Below are 27111 nucleotides of genomic sequence, written 5' to 3' on the forward strand. Positions count from 1 at the left end.
CTAAATGAGGTCATGGGAAATGACTGAACAAGAACAACATTTCCCCCTACTACTAGATTGTAAGCTTCATGAGAACAAAGATCATGTCATCTAAAGTTTTTATCTCTTCAAATGATAGCACAGTAGCATCCATACAGTAAACCTTATTAAATGTTCGTTGAATTATTACACTTTGCTCCATGAAGTAATACTACAAGCAACAGATAGTCATTACAGAGAGACTGACATTAGTTCAATAAAAGGATGGCAATTGTAGCAATTAGAGTATTCAGCAATGTAATGGTTTGCTTTTTCAGGTAGTGAAATTTCTGTCAGAAAATTTTCAAGCAAAAATTGAATTACTTTCTGTCAAGGATGTTATAGAAAGGACTCCTTCATTGAGTAGGAAGGAGATTCAATGAGATGATTGGTAAAGTTTTTTCTTACTTTAAAATCTATACTTACATGATCTTCCCTCCTCTCTTCACTAGTAGACATTACTACCTTACCCTTTGCTGTCTTGGCAAAAACAAAATGGTAAAAGGGAATGAAAAAAAATCTGAAGAAACCCAAGTTTCACTGCATACAAATTGGGAAACAATAGTTATGATGGTCAAACTGGTTTTTGACCTAGTATTATTATCAAGGGAAAGAAAAACTTGAAATCAAAAATAATTAAAAGAACTTTGAAGACACAAATTAAAATAATAAAATAAAAGCTTATGTCTTTCAAGACCATACAGATGTTGCCAAATATTGACCTCAGATGTCTATATTTTTTGTGGTCACCTTGAATCATCATTGATTTGTTCTTAGACTATTGAAGAGAAATGATGACACAACATACACACTATGAAAATATAAATGTGCCTCACTTTAGAGACCTGATATCTTGTTTCACAGAATAGAAGCATGCAATCATACATTGTTAGAGCTGGAAAGAAATTTAGAAATTAGCTATTTCAGTATCCCCAGTTTCAGGCAAAAAAACCAAGGCCCAAAGAGTTAAGCAACTTATGCAGGGTAACCCAGCTTAGTCACAGATTCATTATGTAAAAACATTGTCTCTTGGATAGGGTTCTTTTCCATGTAGTTCAGACATCCTAAAAGAGGCAGGTCTTTGGTTAGTCTTGAGAGATGGGAAGGATTTAGACAGAATTGGAAAAAGTTAAATGAAATATGATAAAAGACATATATGTGAAAAATGAGCTTACTCTGGGACAATGTGTCCTAACACAGCAAACAGAATATAGAGAGAAGTAATAGGAGATAAGCTGTGATAGATAGGCTAAGATAAGATTACAGAGGGCCTTGAAATCCAGACAAAGGAATTTAAGACTTGTGGTAAGAAATCAGGAGTTGCTCAAGGTTGTGGGGTTTTGTATGTTTTTGTTGTTTTTGACAGCAGAACCTATAACCAAAATAATATTTAATAACACATAACAATTTTTATAGTGTTTTGTGAATTGCAACGTACTTTTCCTGTTAAGGAAGAGTCAGCTAGGTGGCATATAAATCTGACCTCACATAATAATTGATTGTGTAACTCTGGGCAAATGACTTAAAACTCTCTCTGACTTAGTTTCCTCATATGCAAAAATGAGGATAATTATGCTACATTTTATTATATAATTATATATATGACATACATACATATTATTTATTATGTTGCTCCCACCTTCCAGGTTTTCTGGGAAGATAATTGGAGGTTATATTTATAAAGCACTTTGCAAGTCTTAAAGCACTTTATTAATCCCAGTTTTCTATTATTAACGAAGATTAAGCTGGCGGTTGTTTCCAAGTTGGATTTGAGGGAAATTGGACAGATGTTATTGCAGTAATGCAAGTCTGAATGCCTGAAGTATAGAGCTGGCAGAAGGAAGAGAGAGGAAGCAGAGAAATGAATTAATTTGAAGGAAGATTCTGTAAGACTCAGTGAAAGAATGTACAAAGGGAACAAGAAGACCTCTTGACAATAATAAGTCTGTTACAGATGACTTCAAGGTTTTAGTCCTGTGAGACTCAGCTATTCTTCTGTGGTCTCACTTCTTTTATGTGTGAACCTAGTCACAAAGGAAATATATTCACCAAAGTGAGTGTGGATAGTGATACATGAGCTCTTCACTACTACTAGAAACATAAGGCATAATATAAAGCAGGTAAGTAACCTCATCTTCCTTGATGAAAGGCAGGACTCTAATCAGAATTTTTAAACTTATAATTTTGATTAAATCAAAAGATTTTGCATTTGTGCTGATTCTGTCCTCTATTCACATATTTGGATAAAGAAATTCAATTCAATGAATATTTATTGTGTCTACTATTATATGTAAGGCACTATGCGAGGCACCACAATTCATAGACTAATATGAACCTCAAGAAACTCATACTCTATTTGGAGGAAACAATCTGGACACAAATAAATATAAAGAAAGCATAGGTGAAATAATTTCAAAACCTAAAGAGTGTCAATAAGTGGAAGGGGGTCAGGAAAGGATGTTATTAGATAAAGGTAAGAAAAGAGGGCATTTCAGACATGGAGAATATTCCATGTGTAAAAGTAATGGGAGGAAATGAGATGTTATGAGTGGGAAAGAGTTGGCAGGCCAATTTTACTTGAACTGGGAGTGTACACAGAATATATATATATATATATATATATATATATATATATATATATATACAGAGGCTTCATGCTGCTTCCAAAGGCTGAGTCTGCTCAGTGAACCCTTCTTGACTATGTCACCTAGGTGTAACAGGGTCAATTTCTCAGACTTAACATAAAGAATTACAACTTGATAATGGAATAAGCTTGTCTTGTTAGACCTTATCACTTTAAGCTTACCTTTTTTAGCAGAGCATATATACACACAAAGCTTTCTCCTTTCAGATTTAATAAGGTACTTTGGAAACCAAACTATTTGTCGTGGGTAGGACATAAAGAGGATCTGTTCCATCAGATATGCTACATCCGGCTGCCCTTATTCCCCTTCTATAATACCTCAGAACAAGAGCATTTCTTGAAACCTCATGTTAAGATCTCTGTGGGTTTTAGCATCTTTCGACCATCCCCCTCTAATAAGGGGCTCGTTGGGTTGGCAGGCTGGACCAACAAACTAATAATAGGTGCACTGCTAGAGGAGGGGAAAACAGTTTACTGAGAGAGGTGCATGAAGGAATGTATTCTTATTGATGTGGGCACCTGGCCCAATTTCTGAGGAAAGAATAAGAGGGTACAGCAGAGTGGTCTTTTCTAACTAGGAGAAAAGAAAACCTGCTACAGATTCAAGTTTGTGATGATCTGGACTAGGGGGCAAGAAAATCTAGGAAATGACGTCACCTTTTAGAGATCACTCTCTCTGTCCAACAAACCAGCTTTCTAGCATTCTCCTTACACTCTTATGCCTCTCATGTTTCTTCCAAGGAAACCTGACAGAGCTGAGGAGAAATCGCCCTGAATCGGCAAGGAATGGTGGGAATGAAATTTGGGGCACAGCAGGACAATGAAGTTTTTCATTTTCTATCTCTTCTTCCTTTTCTCATTTAGAAATCATAGTCTATAAGGCCGAGTTTCTTAGTTTCCCTCTACTTAGAAGGAAAGAAAGGGGCGGGAGTTTGGGGGGAGACGAGAACGAGAAGCGGTGAAAAGGGGGACCTAGTTGGGTGGAGAGAAAGCTAGGGCGGGGGCAGGATGCTGTGAAACAAATTACTGGGATTCATTTCAGTGAGCTGGCAGTTCCCTCGGCGGAGCTGACTGAACTGTGGGCTCAAGCTCCGGGGCTCTCTTCGACCCTCTTCCGTCGCGCGCCCTGGGGCTGCTGGAGGAGGGGACCCTGGAAAGAGGCGGAGTCGGAGGAGGGGTAGGAGTGGGGAGCAATAGAAGGAAAAGGTGCTAGGCTGAGGAGTGGATGCGGGAAGCGCTGCAGCAGCCAGCGACATGGCGAATATGGCCTCGGAGATCATCGCCTTCCTAGTATCTATCTCCGGCTGGGTGCTGGTCTCCTCCACGCTGCCCACCGACTACTGGAAAGTGTCCACCATCGATGGCACGGTCATCACCACTGCCACCTATTGGGCCAATCTGTGGAAGACATGTGTCACCGACTCCACGGGTGTCTCTAACTGCAAGGACTTCCCCTCCATGCTGGCGCTGGACGGTCTGCATCTCCTCCTTTCCCCCGTGACCCTCCCCCCCCATCCCTGTCTCCCCCAATAACCCTTTCTCATGCTCTTCTTCTCTCTCCTTCCTTCCACTCGAAGAACTGCGTCCTATATCTTAGCAGGGCGCGCAAGAGAGGAAGCGCGCGTAGCTGAAAGCAGCTCAGGAGCTCAGGGAGCCACATTTTAGATGGGGTCCGATACCTGCGTGCTGCTCGTACTTTAACGCTCAGCAGGCACGATAGGTTTCGGGAGGCCGGAATGTGGGAATTGCGTCGGGATAGGGAAGGAGGTGAGGGACGTTCAGAGGACAGCCTGGAGTTCGATTTTGTTTCGTTCATTCTCGTAATCTAAGGAATGGATTGTTCTAAAATTCTTAAGCTGGGGTCCATGGTTACATTTTTAGGAATTCGTAAACTTGGATGGGGGAAAAGACTCATCTTTAATGTCATTAACCTCAAACCGAAATGTAGCATTTCCTCCAACTATTTAAAAACACTGTTCCAAGAAGGGATCCATGGGATTCTGCCTCCTGCCAGAGGGGTCCGTGATTTAAAAAAATAATAATAGTAATATGGTTAAGAAGTTCTGCTCTTGAGAAAGATTGAGAAAGTGAACGAGTAAGCTGAAAGTCTCTCTGGTTTGACTGCCAGGTGTGAGCCAGCCAGAATGAAGGAAGGGAAGTAGCGGGTGCACAACTTGGGCCGCCCCTTCTAACTCAAGCAACGCACCCGAGATCGCTACCATCCCAGAGCGGCTGCCAAGGGCTGAGGTGACCCGCCTCCTGTCCTGTGCGTGTGTTCAGCAAGACCTTACACGCAGGAGAAAAGAAGGCGTTTGGAAGAAAGGATTTGGCAACCTGGGGTGGTTATCCCACTGCTAAGAATACCTTTCTTATAGAGGTATTCTTTAGCAAAAAAAAAATAGTGTTGCTGTTGTTATTTTTACAGCTAGTAACTGTAAAATGATGCACCAGCCCCCTTATTTAAAACTCTGTTTGGTTTCTTTTTTGAGGAGGAAATCGTGGCATAGTGTGTAAAATTTCGCACGTAGTTTCTAAAGAACCGAGGTTCAAATCCCACCTCAGATAAGGTGTGTGTAACCTTGGTCGGATCATTTTGCTTCTAAGTACCTCAAAGCAGCTAACTCGCTAAGATTTATTGAAAAAAATCATACCCAAGTTATGACCAGCGTTAAAGGGGAAAAAATCCTCGCTATTGCTGAAATCACAGCTTTATCTGTAAAATGAGGAATTGATTAAAAGCAAAAATCTTTTGTCCTTACACTTCAGTCATATTTTAAAAAATCATGCATTAGAAAAATCAGAAAATTGTGCTTCTTTAAAATTATAAAATCGCCCAGTTGGATTTAAATTCTTTCTCTAAGGTTTAAAACAATAGACCAACAATTGATTATTCCTTTTCAAGTCACAAAGTGATTAGTTATTATTCTACTGCTTCTGAAACCTGAGTTACAGCGTGGAGAAGGTTGGCATAGAAAGAATATTTCCGTTTTCTTCCTCCCGCTTTTAATTTTGTTTGTGAGATTTTCCCTTTTTCTTTTATTTGAAATAGACTTTGGGTTTTTTTTTTTTTCAAACAGTTATGCATAAGACTAGATATTTTTTTCTTGCTTGTAGCATCTCAGAAAATCTACAAAGTTATTCTCAGATAATACCTGCTTTGTTTAACCTTGAGAAGAACAATAGAGTTTTGAAGTAGAAATTAGGATTCTGATACAGTGGGGGGAAAGTAATAGGTTGTACTGCATAGATAAACTGCTATAGCGCAAGAGGAACGATTACACTATTTTTAGTTTTAAGGTGATTTTTTTCTAATTGTAGTATTTCAAGTTTTTATTTACATAGCTGGGTAAATAGTAAAGACAAGATTTTGATGCCTTTAAAGTTGCACTTGTTTTAGTGTATGTAATTGTGCGCCTTGAAAAGAAAACTCTTGCTCAATGTATTATTTGATGAGGACACAGTGAGTAGGAAATGTAATCATTGTTCTGAAAGGAACATCTTGAGTAGTACCCTCATCTCTGAATGATCTGTGCCATGTTTACTCCCTAGAACTATTGTTGAATTGTCTCTGTTGTCCAAAACACAAAGCCAGGCAGATGATGTGAACAGGTAGACTCTTGTTTCTATGGTTTGCCATTCAGGAATATGGGATTTACAGTAACTGTCCTGAGAGCATTCTTCTGTTACAATAGTATTGAAAAGAGAGTTAGTTTGAGCTACATGAGCTTCCTACGTGGCAGGGAAAAGGAGAGGGGGAAAAATAGCATCAAGAACATTATTGATAGGATGCTGAAATGCTCACCTTCTCAGTGGAGGAAAACTGATGGAATGGATGAATGCCTGACCAAGAAAACTTAAATGCTGGTGTTGAATGGTAGAATTGAGAGCAGTCAATTGTATCCATACTAAAATCGCTTTGCCTTTCTATTTTGAAATCACTAAAGAATGAAAAATTGAAGGGGAAAGGGAGGAAATAAAGAACTGATGCTAAAAACCTTCAATCCAAACAAATATTTATTTATAACGTGTCTCTTATGTGTAAACCTAGAGACATTATGGTGTAGTGAATAATCCTCTCTCTCTCTCTCTCTCTCTCTCTCTCTCTCTCTCTCTCTCTCTGTGTGTGTGTGTGTGTGTGTGTGTGTGTAAGGAGTAGCACACTGGATTCAATTTCCAGCTCCCACCCATCTTGGAGAAAGTGTTTCTGAACAAATCACTTATCTTCTAATTGCCCTGAACAACTTTAAGTTTAAAAACTTTGCTGATCTATATTAGCAGAAGGAATTTACTGGACACACTATCTCTACATTGATTATATACAGGTACACACACATATTATGCAAATGTACTAAGACTAAGTAATCTATAAGTATAGGTTACTGGGATACAAAACAGAAAAAAAATCCCAAAATAAAACTAGTGTCTTTTCTCAAAGAGCTTATATCTACAGGAGGTAGAGTGATGATAACTTTTTAAGAAAGAAAAAAACCCAAGATAATCAATAAAGGAGAGAACACAACCAACTAGGAAAATCATGGACTTTTTCACTGAGGAGATGGTACCTGAGCAGAGGCTTAAAGGGAAATATGAATTTTTAAAGATAGTATTGAAGAAATTATGCATTGTAGGTCTGTGTGAATTTATGGAAGCAAGAGATAGGATCTCATGTTTGGGGAACATTAAGACAACTGGTTTGACCACAATATAAAGAACAATAGGAGATATGGTTGGAAAGGTAGGTAGAAATCAAATTGTCAAGGAACTTAAATGTCAGGCTGAGAAATTTTTATTTTATCCTAAGATAAAAGACAGTCACAGATGATTTTTGATCATGATGTTTTCTGTGCTTTAGAAAGATTATTTTGTTAATGTTGTAGAGAATGGATTGAAGAGAGGAAATTATTAGAAGATCATTACTGTAGTTTAGGCAAGAGAAAATAATGGCCTAAATTGGGTGTTGGTCACATGAGTAGAGATATTTTACAGATTTAAAATCACCAGGACTTGTCAATTGATGAATTTTGGAAAGTGAAGAAGAGGGTGAATCACATAATGTTGTGGATGTTCAGCTGTGTCTGGCTTTTCATAACCCCATGTGAGGTTTTTTGGCAGAGATACTAGAGTTCCTTTTCCAGCTCATTTTATAGATGAGGAAACCAGGTCAACAAAGGATCACACAGCTAGGGAGGCCAGATTTAAACTCAGGGAGATGCATCTTTCTGCCTCTAGGGCTAGCTCTGTTTTCACCTAGCTTTCCCAACTAAAGATTACTCTCTCTGATTTTCATCCACGCTTATGAATGAAATATCTCTGGCTAGAGTTAGTCAGCTTCTAATTTCTCATTATTTAGATCAGGAAGATGGTGTGCAGTGGTTGGAACTGAAGGCTTTGTTGTCCATAAAGCAGAATCTGATAAAGTACCTGATATACCAACCTTGCAACAATGTATTTAATGGAGTGTGAAAATGTTTCTTTTTAAAGGCTGCCTCAGTAACATGCAAACAGTTGACTTTAGGAAAGTAAAACTAATACTGAAAATGAAAATAAAGCCATCTTGCTGAAAGATTTAAATTAGAAATGGTCCCTTTTTTTGTGATTCCCCCCTCCTCAATCTTGAAGGGAATAATCAAACTAAATGATAAATATGATGCTAATTCAGTTAGTAATATTGTATGTGAATATGTATTTGTGAGTTTTGATTAACAAAATTGTGTAACAATTACCTCAGTTTTATAGATAAAGTGGTTTAAGGGATAGACTATTTAGGTGTAGACACCTTATTGATAAAGGGAGTTTTCTTATGTCTCTGTCAGTAAAAAACACAGATCCAGTCTAATCTCTCTTTACATGAGTGTAAAATCCAGTATGTGTGCCACTAATAGTTTCTTTTCAAGTGAATATTTTACATTTTAGAGATTGACTGAAAATCAAATGTGTATTTCAACTGATAAATTAAGCTGTCAGTTTTGGGAAAGTCAGAATGTAGGTTTTTTTTTTTTTTTCTATCTTACAATATCTATTGATACAAGTTACAATTCTTTTGCTAATTGAAACTATGTCCTAGTTAAATGAACTAATGATTTCTGGCTATCTTGCTAAACTCTATTACTCTCAAAATGCCATTTGACCTTTAGATGGGAATCAATCTCAGCCATTTTGCTGTTAGTATGTGCCATCTATTTTTTTTACTGTGAATGTTTGCCATTTCTCCTAGGAGATTTAACTATAAATTTTGTTTTAGAGAACTTCTGAGTAAATATGTTCATGCTTCAGCACCTTAATGTGTTAATTAGCTATTAACAGTGCCAGTAAATTAGGTCTGTCAGAAATAATGGCCTCCTTAGCCAGTTTTTACTACTATGGTATTATCTAAAATAAGTTTTACCCTCAGGAAATATTAAATGAAGGTTGTATGTACCCACATTTCAAAAGGTATATCACTACATGGATACTTATAATGATCTTTAATCATGCAAAGATTAGCTGTGTCAAAAGAATGGAAAGAAACAAGCATTTATTAAGTACCTATTAGGTATGAGGCACTTAAGTACTTAAAATATTAAATAATTTTATCCTCACAACAACTCTGAGAGGTAGGTATTATTATATTCATTTGAGGAAACTGAGGCAGACAGAAGTTAAGTACATTGTCCAAGGTCAAACATTAAGTGTCTCTAAGGAAGTACTTGAACTAAGGACTTCCTGACTACAGATTCAGATCTCCATTCATTGTGCTACCTAGCTACTTCTTAAAATTATAAGACAGACCTTACCTAATTTATGAATACTTTACTTATATAAACACTCCTTACACAGATCAGGATTTGTACGCCATCCATGAAACTGTCCTTCCTTACCCAATTCAGACCCTAAAATAAATAAATATATATTTTCTATATATTGATGTTATACTTCTGTAAGAGTTAACATGTTACTTCAGAGTTGTTCTTAATTTTTTAATGCCATGGGCTACTTCTGAGAACACTGTTTTTAAATAATTGAAGAAAATGCTAAATTTCAGTTAGAGGTTAGTGAAAGTTGATATATATATATATATATATATATATATATATATATATAATTTTTTCCAGTTCAAATTCATAAACTTATTGAATGCTATTCATGGACCTCTCTGTGGATTGCTAGGGTTCAGAATCCTTGCTCCAGAGGTATCAGTCTCCCTTCCTTCCAACTGATACTCTAATAAGATATGATGCTGCAGTTTTTCCAGTCCCTTTGCCTTCATCTTGCCACAAACAAAAGAACAGTTTACAAGATGTGTCTCTGATGTCTTGAAGTGAAATTTGGTCCATACTTTCCCATGGAAATGTTGTTACAAATGTAGTTAGGTAGGAATAGAGAATAGCATTCTCTGCCTTTTTAGCTCTGTTATGATCTTTTAGGAATTAACTTAAGAATTTAATCACTATTTATAAGTACTGCTTCTATTTAAAAATGCATTTAGATTTTCCATACTATAGAATTTATAATTGAATTGTAAACTGGGACTACTTGTACTCTACCAATTCATAATGAAGTGAAGAAGAATAATTTCCTATTCTATTCATGTATTTATTTGTTCATTCATTTATTTTTAGCATTTTTGTCTTTCTAAGGTCTGATATTTGTTCAGTGATTACAATTGAAAGCAGGATAAAGAAGTTTAAAGTCCTAGACTAAAATTGGTTTCTTTGATCATAAAAATGGTAGAGTACTGGCTGAACCTTTGCTGCCAAACAATGAACTAGTCCTGTTACTAATTTATTACATACTCTTGAAACTTCCCTGAAGTGGAATCCATGGATAGAGTTCTGGGAGACCTGGGTGTAAAGTCAGAAAGACCTGACTTCAAATTCAGCATCAGACACTTACAATCTATGTGGCCTTGAGCAAGTCCCTTAAGCTATGTATACCTCTATTTTCTCATCTGTAAGATGGGGATGATAATAACATCTACCTCTCAAGGTTGTTGCAATGATTGAGATAATAATTTTAAAGTGGATAGCACAGTGTCTGGCATATAAGTGCTTAATGGATGCTTTTCTCCTTCCCTTCTGAGGATTCTCATTCCAGCTTGCAAAAATCCTATTTGCTGCCTAGAGTCTGAATGAGGCTTCCTGGTGAAAAAAAAGGAGGAGTAAAGGGATACTTATCTAGAAGAACTTTTAGGCTTCAGTGTTTAGCAGCAGTGTCACAAGTAAAACCATGTCATAATGACTAGCATTCAAATTAATTAGTGTTAACTATATTTTCTGAATGTCAGTGTCTTTATGCTGTTTTTGTAAGGTTATTTTTTTAAATCACAATAAATATTTTATCATAGGAAAGCAAAGCTGCTTCATAAACTTTATTTTTTTTTCTTTTTTATTTTATTAAAGCTTTTTATTTACAAAACATATGCATAGGTAATTTTTCAACATTGATCCTTGCAAAACCTCCTGTTCCAAATTGTCCCCTTCTTCCCCCCACACCCTTCCCTAGATGGCAGGTAGGCCAATATGTGTTAAATATGTTAAAATATATGTTAAATCCAATATACCTTGTAAACTTCAAAATAAAAATTATGTAAAGAAAAAAGTAGGCATCTGATATCTTTGAAAATATATTTTTGTAATACAATAAGTAGTGTGCTAAGAAATAAGTAATGTGTTCCTTTTTCTATTTGAGGTGACAATTGTCATTTGGGACGCCTAAAGAGCAAATGTAGTTTGCATTAATAACTTGGATTTTACTTGTATCAGCATGGAGGAGAAATTAGGTTCACTGTTCATAAAGGCTCCCTCTCTAGAAAGAGAAGCTCATCAGGACTTAGACAACAATTTACATTTGGATGGGCTTGAAATTTTTTGTAATTGGAGTTTCTTATAATAGCTTGTGTCCCTATACTGATATGAAACTTTTGGTAGTATCTCCAACTCCATGACCTTCCCTTTGGCAGATTATTCTTGTCATAATTGGCCCAAATCTCTTTGTATCTCTCCCAGTACTTAGTCCATCTATTGCTCATAGAAATGTAGGTGGAATCAGTCTGAATACTTAAACATTTTAAGGCTAATACTTAATAAACTTTTCTTCAGTTCCTTCCCAATAGGAAGGGACTTCCTGTTTCTTGAATTCAATACTAGTCCTTATCAGAAGGGAGAGAAAATTCAAAGTTTGGTGGTTCTTGGAATAATTAAATGGTAAACAAATATATTACATATAACATATTGCTACACTTAAAGACTTTATTCATGGGTGTTCATTCATCTGTCACATGTAAGACACTGTTCTTTGTTGTAGGTTCAATAACATCAAACAATAAAAATTCATTAATTTGCATTTACTTATTAGAATTTTGTGATAATTTGGACATTGCATAGGTATTTGTTTTTGTCTATCTATGAAAAATAGGTTTACAAAGCAAATAATTACTGTAAATAAGATTTTAGCTGAAGTAATCAGATTGCTTATTAAGAGAACAAAATGTTTCCAAGCCACTCTCAAGCGTTTTGAAATATCCATTCACATGTCAACTATGTTGGACAAATGACCTAATCTTTGTAGGTAACAAGATCTAGACTATATAATTTTTGGTCCCTTATAGCACAGTATCCTATGACATTGTGAACTAATAATATATCAATTCCAAGTTATTCATCTCTATTTTTAAAAAACAGATTTCATAAGGATTCCTACTAAATGAAAACCATAGATTACATCAAATAATTGTGTCTGTGTGAAAATAATCAACTTTTTTTGTCTAGAACTTAAGACTTGTCAGAGCCAAATGACCTTCCAACTAGTCTTAATTAAAGAAGTTTTACTAGATTTAGTTCTCTATGGGGCGTAAACCCTACAAACAAAACTTTCATATGTCAGAAACATCTTTTAATATGAGTAAGATTGAGGAAGAGTTTCAGGGTGTGGCATTGAAAAGAGTATTTCCAGTTTCTACTTTCTCACCATAAAATCAAAGTGATGGAATTTTAACTATTGCAGTTATTCTTCCAGAAGACAAAATAGATCAACTCAAAATGGGAGTTTTTGCAAAGGGAGGATATACCTTTTCAAAATAACATAAATTGTAATATAAAAAAAGTCGCATTGTAATTGCAGGTTATATCCAAGCATGCAGAGGATTGATGATTGCTGCTGTCAGTCTGGGATTTTTTGCCACCATATTTGCACTGTTTGGAATGAAGTGTACAAAAGTTGGAGGCTCAGATAAAGCCAAAGCTAAAATTGCTTTTTTGGCTGGAACCGTGTTCATTGTTTCAGGTAAAGAGTAAATTTCCATCTATTTCATGAATGTAGTAAAATTGTTACCCTCATTCTAATGTTAGTATCTTCATTCTGGTATGTTCTAGGACTGTGTTCTATGACAGGCTGCTCCCTATATGCAAATAAAATCACAACTGAGTTCTTTGACCCTCTTTATGTTGAACAAAAGTAAGTACTCTTTTCTTTCACATATCTTATTCATCTATGAATATTCTGAAGAAACAAACATCTTAATGAATAATGAAAATTAGAGATGTTTGATTATATGACTCAAGGCAAGGGATGTATTATAGAGAGGAAACTTAAAGCAGTAAGGCTACATTTAATTCATTTATGAACTTTTCATAGTGTCTTTTCTTCAAATAGCACTGAATATAATCAGTCATTACATTGAACATTAGAAAGTTGAAAATAATGAGAATTGCTCCTAAAAAAAAGAGGGGAATTAGAGAGGAGCTAAAAATGGGGAAGAGAAAACGAAAAGAAATAATAATAGAAATTCAAAGTGGGGTTTCATAGAGGCCATCAACCTTTGTATATAGCAGAAAGCTTTCTGTGGTTGTATTCATAGTTTCATCTATTAGTTTATCAAAATTGCTCTAAATTTTTAAAATAATGTTTTCTTTTCCCCTCTATTGCATGTAAAAATATTTTTAAACATTTGTTGAGGTTTTTGTTTTTGTTATAAGTTTCAAATTCTATTTCTTCCCTCCCCAGGTGTAAGCAATCTGATATAGATTATACAAGTGCAGCTATGTAAAACATTTCCCTATTAGTCATTTTGTGAGAGAGAGCGAGAGAGCGAGAGAGCGAGAGAGAGAGAGAGAGAGAGAGAAGGAGGGAGGGAGAGAGGAAGGAAGAAAGGAAGGAAGGAAGGAAGGAAATAAGGAAGGAAGAAAGGAAATAAGGAAGGAAAGAAGAAAGGAAGGGAGGGAGGGAGGAAGGAAATAAGGAAGGAAGGAAGGGAGGGAGGGAGGAAGGAAGGAAGGAAGGAAAGGAAAGAAGGAAGAAAAGGAAGGAAGGAAGGAAGGAAATAAGAGAGAACAAGAGAAGGAAAGAAAGAAAGAAGGAAAGAAAAAAAGAAAGAAAGAGAAAAAGAAAGGAGGGAGGGAGGGAGAGAAGGAAAGAAGAAAGAAAAAGAAAGAAAAAAGCAAGTGAAAAATCAGATGGTTCAGTCTGTATTTGGACATCTTTTTTCTGGAGGTGGACAGCACTTTTCATCTGTTAAATTTTTATAGTAAAATTATACCTAGTAAAAGTTTTTCAATTAATTTTTTTCAACTAAAATTTTATATTCTTTCTCTCCCAACTCCTCTCATTGGGAAAAAATGGAAAACAAAATCACTGTAATAAATATACAAAGATAACAAATTCCTATACTGACTGTTTCCAAAAAATACATATCTAATTAATTCATCTTGAATCCATCACCTCTCTGTAAGGAGGTGGGTATCACTCTTCATAATTAGTCATCAGTAATCAAAGCTGATCATTACTTTGATCAGAGTAATTGAGTCTTTCACAATTGTTCATTTTTACAAAGTTGTTATAATATAAATTGTTCTCCAGATTCTGCTCAGTTTACTCTGACTCAGTTCATACAAATTATCCTTTATTTCTCCAAAACTGTTCTTTTCAAAGTTTCTTATTGGTACTATAATTTGTTCAGTCATTCCCCAGTTGATAGACACTTTTAGTTTCCAGTTTGAAATAGCTACAATAAATACTTTTTTTGTATGGAGAAACTTTTCTTCTTTCTATGGAGGTATATGCATAGTAGAGATGTAAAGAAATTCAACACTGCAGTTTTGCTTACATTCCTTAGAAACATAAAAAAGTTTATTTTTTAAAAAATCTCAGTTGCAGAGGAATAACTGAATATCAGTGGGCTATTTATTGCCTTTGAAGTGTAGGTTGTTGATAGTTTCCTTAAATTATTAATCTAGATTTGGAAAATTCTAAACATACCAATGTGGAAGTAGCAAAATCACTGGAAAAGCATCCCTTATGTTTTGCTATAAAATTGTTTTGCTTGATTTAAGAATATGCTTATACATAGATATATGAAGTCACAGTGTAAAAATATACAAGACTGCCTCCCCAGTTAGGATATTCTTTCTTATTTTATTCTACATGTTTAAAAAAAAACCAAAATTTCACCATGTACTTGGAATTATACAGTACTTCTTGCATCCCATAGTTGGTGTGATTCTCATCCTAAAATTCTGGGAGAATAACTTTGTAGCACTTGTCGCAGTTTAGGATGTGTGGTTTTTACCTATCAAAATCTCTCAGAATGTAACATTCTCCTCCAAATTGTAATTTGGATCCAAATTGTAATTTCATGTTAGTGTACTATGTATTGCAGAGAGGAAATGTATCTTGAAGGAAAGCTAAATGATTTTTGTGTTACTTGTTTTATTGAAAATAATTCTAGTTTCTTTGTGTTGGGAAATGGAATTAATTATGAGTTCATACGTACAATATTAATCTATTTGTCTTAAGGTTTTTCCCCCAAGAATAATTACTATTCTTTGTGATTTCCTCTTCTAGGACCTTCTACCTCACCTTAACATTGTCTTCCATTTTAGACATTTCCTTTTAAACTTATTTAAACCATCCCCTCCAAAAAAAAAAAAAAAAACCACCCTTAAAAAAATCCAAACTGATACATAACACAAACTTTGTATGGAATTTGGAAAGTTAAATTTTCTGGAGACCAAAGTTCCGAATGAGATAATAATAACTATTAACATTTTATAATATATTTTAATATTATAATAAATTATAATATAATATATAATATAAAATAATAACATTTTATAACTTTTAACATTATATTTTAGCTATTAATATTATTACAAATATACTATTGTTTAACATTTTTAAACAAAAATCTGCAGGCCTTACAATGTCTTTGCTCTTAACATGATATATCATATGTATATTTTATAAGCATGTTTTTGTTTTATATGTCCAACTTTTCAGGACCTCATTTGGGGTTTTCTTGGCAAAGATACTTGAGTGGGTTGTTATTCTTCTCTAGCTCATTTTACAGATAAGGAAACTGAGGCCAACAAGGTTAAAAGACATTACCAAGGTAACCCAGCTAGTAAATGTCAGAGGTCGGATTTGAACACAGGAAGATGAATCTTCCCAACACCAGGCTCTGCATTTATCCACTGAGTCAACTGGCTGTCTGCTACAAACTTATAACTGTTATAAACTTATGTATAATATTCTCCTTATATGTTGCCACCTATTAATCTTTTCCTGGCAACAATTCCTTCATTGAGCTAGTTTTTTTTTTTTTTTTAATTGTGAATCTCCTCCTTGGAAAGTTACAGTAAATACAGGCATGTTTAGCATTGTCAGATAAACATAAATTAATGTTTATCAAAGTCAGGTTTTTTTCCAAGCCAAATTCTCTTGGCCATTATATGTTTGCTCATCTCATTTAATTTATTATTGGAATTCTATATTTCTTTTCAGATTTCAACTAGCCTAAGCACTATAATTTTCTAACAAGTGAGAGACTTTTTCCATTTCTTATTGTGATGGTGTTTTTTGGGTCTAGACCTGTGATTTCACTAGTGGAGGGAATTCTCAAACCAAAAATTTCATTCATTTATATAGATTAGCAGTTCCTTTGTGATTTGTAGCCATTAAATCAATAAGTATTTTACTTAGCTAGTTACCAAGCATTTAGTAAGCACCTAGTATGTATCAAGCACTTATTATGTGGCAGTTATTTTATGTCGTTTGTTGTTCAGTTGTGTCCAACTCTTTATGACCTTAATAAGTATCCGAGGCTAGACTTGAACTCGGGAAAATGAATTCCAGACTCTTGCCTTGGCACTCTGCTTACTTTATAAGTTGTCTTATAGTCTTACTGACTTTTGCCTCTGTCATTAAAAGGTTAATCACCTTATTGAAGAATCACATAGTCAGTTGTGGCAGCTAGATGGGGTAATGAATAGAATGCGGAATCTGGAATAAAAAAGATCTGGGTTCAAATCCTGCAGCTGTGTGACCCTCAGCAACTGACCATCTCATCTAATGAGTTTCTTCATCCATAAAACAGAAACAATAATAATACTTCTGAGGTTAAAATGAGATAATATTTGTAAAGTGTTTAACAAACCTTGAGTGTTATGTCAATACTAATATTTATGAATATGTGCCAAATAGAAGGAGTTTTCCTCACTCTAAGGCTGGCATTCTCTCTATTATGCCATTACTTATTACACAAATATACTATCTCCACTACAGATCATTTTTGTTTTCTTATATTCCAACATCCCTTTTTCTTTTGTTCTTTTTTCTTTTTGAAATATGAAGCTTTTATTTGAAAGAGCTAATTACTTTGCACATATAAATTCAAAGCTTAAACCGAAATATTATTTCTCCATAAAAACACTGTAACGTAGATATCCACATAGTAATAAGTTATTTAAGCCACTTTTGTTTTCTTGTTTCAATAATAAAGATTTATCACTGAAAAGCTGGAAATTGTAATGGTTGCCATATCTGACCAATGGGCCAAGTTTGGGCAACTGTCTGGACTCTATCTTGCTCCTCAGATAATTGATGTATTTATTATGTACTCCTGTGGGGAGTTATATATTATCACTTTGATTTATGTGATTTTTACCCTGACTCAAAGGAGTTTAGACTGTTTTCAAACAACGATTAAAAAGTAAAGCACTTAACTTTGTTGGAGTTAATTAAATACATTAGATTTTTAAAAATCTCTTTATATCTATTGACAGAATTGAATTCAATGAACATAAGAAGGTCCATAAATTTTTAAAATGTTCTTTTGTTTAACATGATATAATTTCAAATATCATAATGCTTAAAATGCTATAAATTGTGGTTAAAATACTTTTATCCAGAATATTAAAATAAAACCAATGTTTATCAGAATTTTAATAATGGGTAGTATATGTAGAATATACATACTGAAAATTTCCTCCCCCCCCCCCCCCCCCCCCCGGCAATTAGGGTTAAATGATTTGTCTAGGGTCACATAGCCAGGAAATGTTAAGTGTCCGAGGGCAGATTTGAAGTCAGGTCCTCCTGACTTCAGGGCTGGTGCTCTACCCACTGCACCATTTAACTGCCCCAAAGCTTCCTTCTTTCACAGGATGCTTCAATTTTGTACCCCAAGTCAGATTTATTTTTGATTTGAAGCACTCCAGAATCCCTCAGTTTAATAAATGTTAGGTGTAGCAAAAATTCTCCTTGCTACTGTTCCTTTTTCTGATGAGTCATTGTAAGAATAAAGTTTTTATAAACAATAGTAAGAAAGTATCTGGTCTATAGAAACTGATACCAAAATTATCCTATAGAAATAAAAATGAAGACTGTATCAAAACACTTCCAAAGATCTATTCTGGTCTTTTGCCCTAAATATTTCCTACCTAAATATAATATGTACAGCATGTCACTTTTTATTTCTCTTTTTTTTCTGCCTTAGACACCAACAATTATTGTCCTGCAGCACAGAAAAAACTAACATAAGGCCATTATTGTTGACATTTTAGAGTCAATACCAAGTTAATGTTTGTTTCTGAATTAATTACAATGGAGATTAAAATGAGAAATAGGATTTTCTGATTATTTCCCTCTTGATGCCAAGGACAGTATTACATATAGTTAGAGTTCAATAAATTCATCAATAACGCTAATAATTTTCATTATCTGTCATTGCTGATTCATTAGGAACTAGCTGTCACAGCATACAGTTATTCTGACAAAGCTAAATAACTATGCCAGGTTAAATTAATTGAGGAATTTTAAGATAACATGTCAACTCCCAGGAAAAGAAATATTCTTCTCATTCACTCTGTTATGCCACTAATCCATAATATATCCCAAGCTTGAACTGAATGAATCAGAAGGTTCTTTTCTGGTAACATGTAATTAGTATTGTTTGTAATTCAGCTATAAGTTTTATAATCAGTTTGTGAAAGTTGGCTTTATTCCTATAGAATTGATCCAGCTACAATCATTTATCATTTCATTCAGCTTCCTGGATTCAGTTTTCCCTTTTCAAGTTACAGTTATTTGATTACCCTTTGAAAAGATCAAGTTATTAATTTAATTATAATTATTAATAATAAATGTTTTCATTGAGAAGAAATGTATGTTGTGTTCAACCAACAAAGATTTAGTGAGTGCTTATTATTTGTAAGGCATTGCACTAGGCTATGAAATTTGGAATTAAAAATTGTTTTATGTAAGCCAATGTATGAACTAAACGAGTCCTATGCAAGGTTAAAGCTTTAACTGAAAAAATGAAAAAACTTTGCTGAAAAGAAATTATGCTGGAATGGAAAAGCAAAACAGTGTTGCAAATGCACAAAACATAGTAAATACTAAAAGATACTTCAATAATTTTATATAACATTTTAACAAGAAAATTATCCATTATAATATTTATACTTCATATAGGTAGGTAGCAGATAAATTGTATATTTAATAATAACTTTATCCACAGCCAATTTGGTTAGTTTTGAGGGATAGGTAAAGTCAAGATGTAAAAATATTTATTTTCATTTAAACCCACCCACCCCGCCCCATATAGTGACTTTTTCAGAAGATATTATTTTATACAGCTAGTTACTGAACAAATACACGTTGCTTAGATGGTTATAAATCTAACTTCAGTTTTACAACTTTGGATACAGTTCCAGATAGAAAAATTTCCTAAGGTGTTTTTGAACCTGCAAAATGATATTCAAGTGTTTTGTTATGATTCTCTTGAATGGTTTTCCACATAAGTTCAAGCAACATTATTTTATTTAATCTGTTTAGCCTTTGTGTTAGTACTTTTCCATACATGATGGAGATAAATGTACATAAGCAATAAAGAGATGACAAAGAAATCATCTAGAAATCTTGAAAATTCCAAACAAGGTTTCAGAAACAAAATCCAAGGTTGATATCAGATAGAAAAAAGCCCCCAGTAAACAAAATAATATTTAAATGTGGAACATTCAGAAAAGGTTCTGTACTAAAAACATTTCCCTGAATGTATGTCTCAGTAAAATGGGCAGATGCATAATTCTTTCCACAATTGATCTGGGTTTTCCTGAGAATCTTCGATTATAGTCATTAATATCTTGATACAATTCTGAGACATCCTAAACCTGATACTGATAAAATTAAGGTAACTGTTTTAGTTGTAGATTTGATAACTAATGGTACCAATCATGAACCATATCATCAATATGCATTAAAGTAGGTACCACAAAAAAGATGTCCACACTTTGTTTCAAAAGGAAGAGAAGTCTGATGCAAATAGATTGGACAGAACATATCAGTGTAGGAATTGCTGCCGAACAACAGCAGGTACATCCTGTCTGAAGTTGTTACTGAAGCATCCATACTAGCTCTTGTTTATCAGGGTGAATGTTTTGTTCTGCATTTCTTAAAAGAATCTATATCAGTGTATCAGTGAGAACAAAACTGATCAGAACTGCCACAAGGACTTGGTCACTTATTCCTTCTATAATTGAATCATCCAGTTTCAGACTTTGAATTCCAGATTGATGTTTGTCCATTCCAATTCAGGTATCAGTAATCATCCAGAGGCCTTTAACATATTTCCTCTCATTTGTGTGGACAGATACACAAAGGAACACTGAGAAAGCAAGGATGCAGTCTAACTCAATCCATTTTCTTCTATTGGGGTTATTAATGCATTTTCTAAGAGCTTTCTATGTGTCAGGCACTGGAATAAGTGTTACAAAAGAAAAAAAAAAAGGAGATAATCTCTAACCAAAAGGAATTTATATTCTAATTGAGAAAGCAACAACCAAAGGGAAGTGATGGCCAGAAAGGGGCACTCTGGAAAGTTTCTTGGATAGCAAGGGGAGCCATAGTGGAGTAAGTTGACACATCCAATCTAGGAACAATGAGAGAATTGATTTGAATTCAGTTTATGATTCCAGAAGTGGGTGATGAAATTAGGAAAAAGGATGTTAAGGAAAAAAAAGTTTCAAAGGGGCAAACAGTTGGTGAGGAAGAGAGGGTTGGATAGTTGGGAATGAAGTAAAACACAGTAGGAGCTTTTCCTGAATTAGTAACTCTGGAAAGGAAGTCATAAGCAGGAGAATAGTGCAACAGGATGAAATTTTCTCCATTTTGGGAAGGTGGTTATAGAAGAGTAAGAGAAAGCCAGAGAATCTAAGACTTAGAGGCTTACAGAATTGTCTAAGACACCAAGAATTTAAATACTGTCCATGAGATCATAAAGCCAGTATGTGTCACAGATTCTCATCTTGAACTTAGGAATTCTTGACTCTAATGCCAGCTTTCTAGACTCTGTACTGAGCCACTTCTGCCGGTCCTGTCATTTCACAAAGAAAAAAAAAGATAAGTTAGAAAAGTTAAATGACTTGTCCAAACTGACATAACTAGGTAGTAGCATTATATAGATTAGGTACCTTTGACTCTCAATCCAGTGTCCTTTCCATTATGTCACATCTTTCCATCTTCAGACACAGGGAAAAAGTGGAGGCTATAGTGCATTGTCTTCAGAATAGTATAAAATAGGCTATTATCTGCTTTCTCATTTCTCTCATGGATGGAAGCAAGGTCAGGTAACAACAGCATTATAAGGTTCTATAATTTACCTAGACTTGAGGAGGTCCTAGGGATAAAGAAGGAAAGAAAGTGATTATTTTCCATCTTAATAGTACTCTTCTATTTGCACATTAACATGTGCAAGCTACCAAAAACAACTTTAGGAACAGTGTCCAAATCTGTATTTTCTTGGCTATAGGGAACTCCTGTTGAGGAATCTAATATCCATAAAGATCAGCAATATTTTTAAAGAGTTGTCTAGCAATATAATAGTTGGCCTAGGTATTCCTGATTGCAAGGAAGTTGACTCTCCTACCAAGTAAAATCACTATCTTCTACATAATTCTGTGACTGTAATTAAAATTTCCCCTACGTAGTTTGGTAACCAAACTTTAAATTACATCTCATAGCTATGTAGCACAATTCTTGGGTTTTTATATTATATTTGAAACTTTGATATGGATTCATAGGGCAAAAGTGAGTAAAATGGGTTGTGGTTGTCTTAGAACAAAAAATTTGTAAAGGCCTATATCTAATACATTGTTTCAGGAAAAATGGCTGATGTCCTGCATAATGCCTGAAGAAAATAGAGCTGAGGTAGTAGAGATAAAAATAGAAAAAAATATGGCTTTATTATCAGACTGTTTATATTTAAGTTAATGGTTTTTGTTCTTCAATCCCACCCTGTACTGGAGAAGGCCTGTCCTTTACATTAATCTTTTGGATTTTTTTTTTATTAAAGAATTTTGACATGAGTAAAATTTTGAATTTTGATATTTCACCATGAGAGTTTATTTTTTTCTTTCATTTTGCTTCCTTCCTTTTATTATACACTACCCTTCTGTCTTATCATTCCAATATATCCACATCAATAATATTCAGTGCCTTGAAAAATATTTCTCAATCCTTTCCTTTAGGCTGTTTGAAATTAACTTCCTTCTCTTTGCCAAAAACAAAAAACCCCAAACAAACCACAATGTCCCCAAAAAAGTCGACAAAATTTCCTTCCTAAATCTTATAGGAACAGATACCTCTGAATATGATTCATCCATTCCAAAGTGTTGAAACAATTTATATTATGACCACTATCAATTAGTAGTCCAAACCACAAATTTCCTGAAAGTCTTCTGTTGTTTTTCTTTCTTTGTTTCTTTGTTTCTTTCTTTTCTTTCTTTTTCTCTTTCTTTGTTTCTTTCTTTTCTCTTTCTTTCTTTCTTTCTTTCTTTTCTTTCTTTTTCTCTTTCTTTGTTTCTTTGTTTCTTTGTTTCTTTGTTTCTTTGTTTCTTTCTTTCTTTCTTTCTTTCTTTCTTTCTTTCTTTCTTTCTTTCTTTCTTTCTTTCTTTCTTCTATTCCTGGAAGTAATTGACATCAATAAACTTTCCCGAATCATACCTCCTTTCTCAATGTAATCCTCTTTCCTTCCCTTTCCATTGCTTTTTAAAGTTCATTGAGACATAATAACACCACTTCCAAGTCTTTTCTAATTAGACTCCTTCTATGAGCCCTGATAATAGGGTTCGGAGGAGACACATGTGTCATCTTCCCATATTAGAATATAAGCAGTTTATCCTCCTTTAGTCTGTTATCACCATTCATTCATGTTTAACTTTTTATGTTTCTTTTAATTTCTATATTTCTACTTCAAAGTTTCTTTGAAGGTCTGATCTTTTCAAGAAAAGTGTTTGAGAGTCTTCTATTTCATTGAAGATCCATTCCTCTCCCTGCCACACTGATAGGATTAGACTCAGTTTTGTTGGATGAGTTATTTTTGACTGTAAGCCTATACTCTTTGTCTTCTGGAATAATGTATCTCAAGCTCTACACTTCTTTATATTTGTTGCTGTTGCTGTTGAGTCATTTCAGTATTGTCTTTGTGACCCCACTTATGGTTTTCTTGATAAAGATATTTAAATGATTTGCCATTTCCTTCTCCAGCTCCAGGATGAGGATCTTGAGGCAGACAGGGTTAAATAACTCATTCAGGGTCACATAACTACTAAGTGTCTGAAGCCAGATTTGAATTTACAACAATGAGTCTTCCTAATTCCAAGTTTAGTGCTCTATCTTCTGTGCCACCTAACTGTCTATCACAGGTTTATCTGAGATTGAACCTAGGACTTGTTTCACCCAATGAGAAAATCATGGTGGGTCCTAAATCATGTGATTCTAATTGTGACTTCTTAATACTTAAATTTTTTCTTTCTGGCTGCTTGCACTCTTTTTTTTTCTTTGATCTAGAAGCTCTGGATTTTGGTTATCATATTATTAGAAGGTTTTATTTTGGGATTTCTTAAGGAAGCAACCAATAGATTCTATTTTCACTTTTAAGAAATCTGGATAACCTATTTCTTGAATATGATGTCTATTTCTTTTTCTTAAATTTTTTCCCCTCAATCTGTTTTCAAGGTCATTTTTGTTTTTGTTATATTTAGATTATCTTCTGTTTTTCTTTTCTTTTTGTCTTTGTTTTTATGTCCTTATTAAATCATTAGCTTCTACATGGTTTATTCTGATTTTCAGGGAGTTTATTGCTTGAGCAAAGATTTGAACCATTTAAGTCAAATTAATTCAATTTCCAATTCTTTCTTCCATAACTTTATAACTTTTCCATTTTTTTACTTCAAGCTTTCTAATTTCATTGATAAAATATTTTTAAAAAACTCATTATAATTATTGCTTCATCTCTTTTTGAAATCCTAATTGAAATCGTGTTCATGTTATTTGGAATATTCTTCTTTTAGTACCTTTCAGATATGTCTCTGCCCTTTTTTTAAAATCAATAAGATAAAGGTATAAATAGCATAATTATCAAATATTGATAGACTACAATATTGAGTGAAATATAACATAAAAATCAATGGAAATAAATGTTAAATTCTTCACTTGTGCAAGTCTTATTTGGATATTTGTGAGCTAACATGTAGAATAACCAGACTAGTGAAAGAATTAAAGAATCAATTGAAGGAACTGGGGATATTTATCCTAAAGGAGAAGAGAGGACATGATAATTATTATCAAATGTCTCTAGGGGATGGATTGAAATTATTCGATTGACCTCAGAGAGCAAAGAGTTGAAACTGCAGAACAATAATTTAGGTCTCCAACTAAGGACATCTTTCCCTCCCAAAATAAAATAAACTCCCTTAGGATGTAGGAACTTCCCTTTCAGTGGAATATTCAAGCAAATGCTAGATGACCACTTGCTGTTACTGTTCTTAAAGAGGACCAAAGACAGTAAGTGGTGTCTTGACTCCATTGAATTGGATTTAAGTGAGGCAAAGCTGTATAGAGTCAGTCTTTCCTTCCCGCAAAGGTCCTCAAACTTTTTAAATAGGGGGCCAGTTCACTGTCCCTCAGACTGTTTGAGGGCCAGACTATAGTAAAAACAAAAACTTTGTTTTGTGGCCTTTAAATAAAGAAACTTTATAGCCCTGGGTGAGGGTGATAATCGTCCTCAGCTGCCACATCTGGCCTTGGGCTGTAGTTTGAGGACCCCTGCTCCGAAGGCAATGGCAAAAGTTAGATCAGGTCCTGAGTACAATTGGAAACCTTGGCCTTTTTAAGCTGAGATTTTTCCCAGATTTCAGTTTGTCTAAAGCAGTACATATTCAGTAATTAAAGGCTAGGTAAGAACTGAGGCAAAAGAAGACCTAGTTTGCCTTCATAAAAGAATCATTGTGGGAGAGGAACACCCTTAGTTTCTGGCCAAAATAGAAACAGTTGTTACCACTTGCAAAGTAGGGTGTAGGGAGGTTATTGTTCAGGTTTCAATGGATTTGATGTTTTCAGAGAGTTTTCCCAAGATTCTGTGATTTGGAGATGCCGTCTTCTAGAATATTACATACGTAAAGGTGGCAACAACAATGAAATAGGGAGAAATGATACTTGCCCTAAAATATGATAAGCAAATAGAACCATAGAATTTTTGAATTGGAAGGAATGATAAAGCAAGGCTTTTAAATTTTTTTCCACTTATGACCTCTTTTTGTCTAAGAAATTTTTTCATGACCCCTTATTTGTAACTGTGTTTCTACTTATCTCTTTTGTATCTATACACTTATACATGTACATGTTCTCTCCCCTAACAGAATGCAAATAAATATTGCTTCAATTTTTGTAATTGTTTCCATATCATCTACCAGAATACCTGGCAAATGAAGAGCTATATATAGGTATACAAACCCAGATTTCAGTTTGTCTAAAGCAGCACATATTCAGTAATTAAGTAGGTAAGAACTGAGGCAAAAGAAGACCTAGTTTGCCTTCATAAAAGAATCAGTGTGGGAGAGGAACACCTCAGTATATAGGTATATATAATAGGTATACAAATCAAGCATTTACTGATAATCATAATTTCATGATCCCTCACATTCAGTTACAAGACCCCATATGGGATTGCAAACCACAGTTTAAGAAGAACATCTATTAAATATTCTGTGTAAAGCACTGTGCTGATGCAAATAGGAAAAGTGTGGCAATTCCTGCTCTCAGGGAGTTTACATTGTAATACAGGAGGCAACATGCATATATGACATGATTTCAGGTATAAAATAGAAAGATCTAGTGTTCCTGACTGTGTAGAAGCAAAGCAAATGGTAATGCCTCTTCTTTTACATCATTTCTAGTAATAAGGACACTTTCTGACGTTGAATTATTTCATAGGGCCAAGGACTGCGGTGATAAGAAATACTTTCTGTGTATCTTTAGTCACTGTGGCTCCAGCATCCAAAGAACCATTAGCCAGGCTGCAGCTCCACAGGGCTTGTTTCCTGGAATCATGACTGTGGGCAGTAGGCAAGCAGGCCTGATGGTCTGGAGGTTGGGTATTGGCTTTATTTGTGCCTCACCCTCTGGAGGTTGGGTATTGTGCCACCAGGCAGTTGGTGTAGGCAGGAAATGTAGGCTTTCTTTCCACAGCAATTGTTCCCCTTTCTTAAGGCTCTGAGGGTCAATCCAGAGGCAGAGCTCAGTGGTCTGAGGAAAATTCTATTCCCAGGGTCTTCCATTGCAATCTTGACTTGCCAGATGCATGCCATTCTCATCTCTTCTTCAGGATACTTTGCTTTTTCAGCCTGCCTGCTCTGAAGCAGGTGAAGAGGGTTGGACAGCAGATGATGGGAACAGTAGATGATGTGCCCCATCCCTACCAGAGTTACTTTCCCAGATTATGGCTACTAGGGAAGCATTAAAAACAGGAGTAGTGATCTAATGATTCCAAGTCTTCATAGACTTCCCCACCATTTGATGACAGTTGGTCAGGAAGTATTGATAGGGCAAGGTTAGAAGGAATCTAAAGAGATCATGGGGTTCATTTCCCACATTTTAAAAATAAAGAAACTAAGATTTATGTCTGGAACTACATTGGTCACTCACTTAATTAGCCCCTGACATAAATGCTTTGAAAATTCCCAATTTCAATTACTACTTTCAATCTATTAATTACTACTCTCAAGATCTATTTTAGATTCAAAATTTAAACATATTGTCCCATTTGTGACAGTTGTTGTTGTTGTTCTATTTTAGTCATGTCTTTCTCTTTGAGACCCCATTTGGGTTTTTTTTTGGCAAAAATGCTGGAGTGCTTTACTATT

The 27111-nt window shown here is 34.6% G+C and overlaps 1 protein-coding gene and 1 pseudogene across 2 annotated transcripts in view; one reads left to right on the forward strand and one right to left on the reverse strand.

The window, feature by feature from the left end:
* Positions 1–27111, forward strand: part of CLDN10 (claudin 10) — a 117552-nt gene that overhangs the window by 79814 nt on the left and 10627 nt on the right. Inside the window, exons 1-3 of one of the 2 annotated variants that reach the window (XM_023500537.2) lie at positions 3708–4136; positions 12761–12922; positions 13012–13093. In XM_023500537.2, the coding sequence (XP_023356305.1) occupies positions 3917–4136; positions 12761–12922; positions 13012–13093 (464 nt within the window). In that variant the 5' untranslated portion in view covers positions 3708–3916. Of the gene's footprint in view, positions 1–3707; positions 4137–12760; positions 12923–13011; positions 13094–27111 lie in introns of those variants that run through there. The other variant, XM_031958558.1, reaches the window with a different exon arrangement.
* On the reverse strand, positions 19640–20496 carry LOC105750014 (annotated as a pseudogene).

The sequence above is a fragment of the Sarcophilus harrisii genome, chromosome 3 (genome assembly GCF_902635505.1).
Source record: "Sarcophilus harrisii chromosome 3, mSarHar1.11, whole genome shotgun sequence".
Lineage (NCBI taxonomy): Eukaryota > Metazoa > Chordata > Mammalia > Dasyuromorphia > Dasyuridae > Sarcophilus > Sarcophilus harrisii.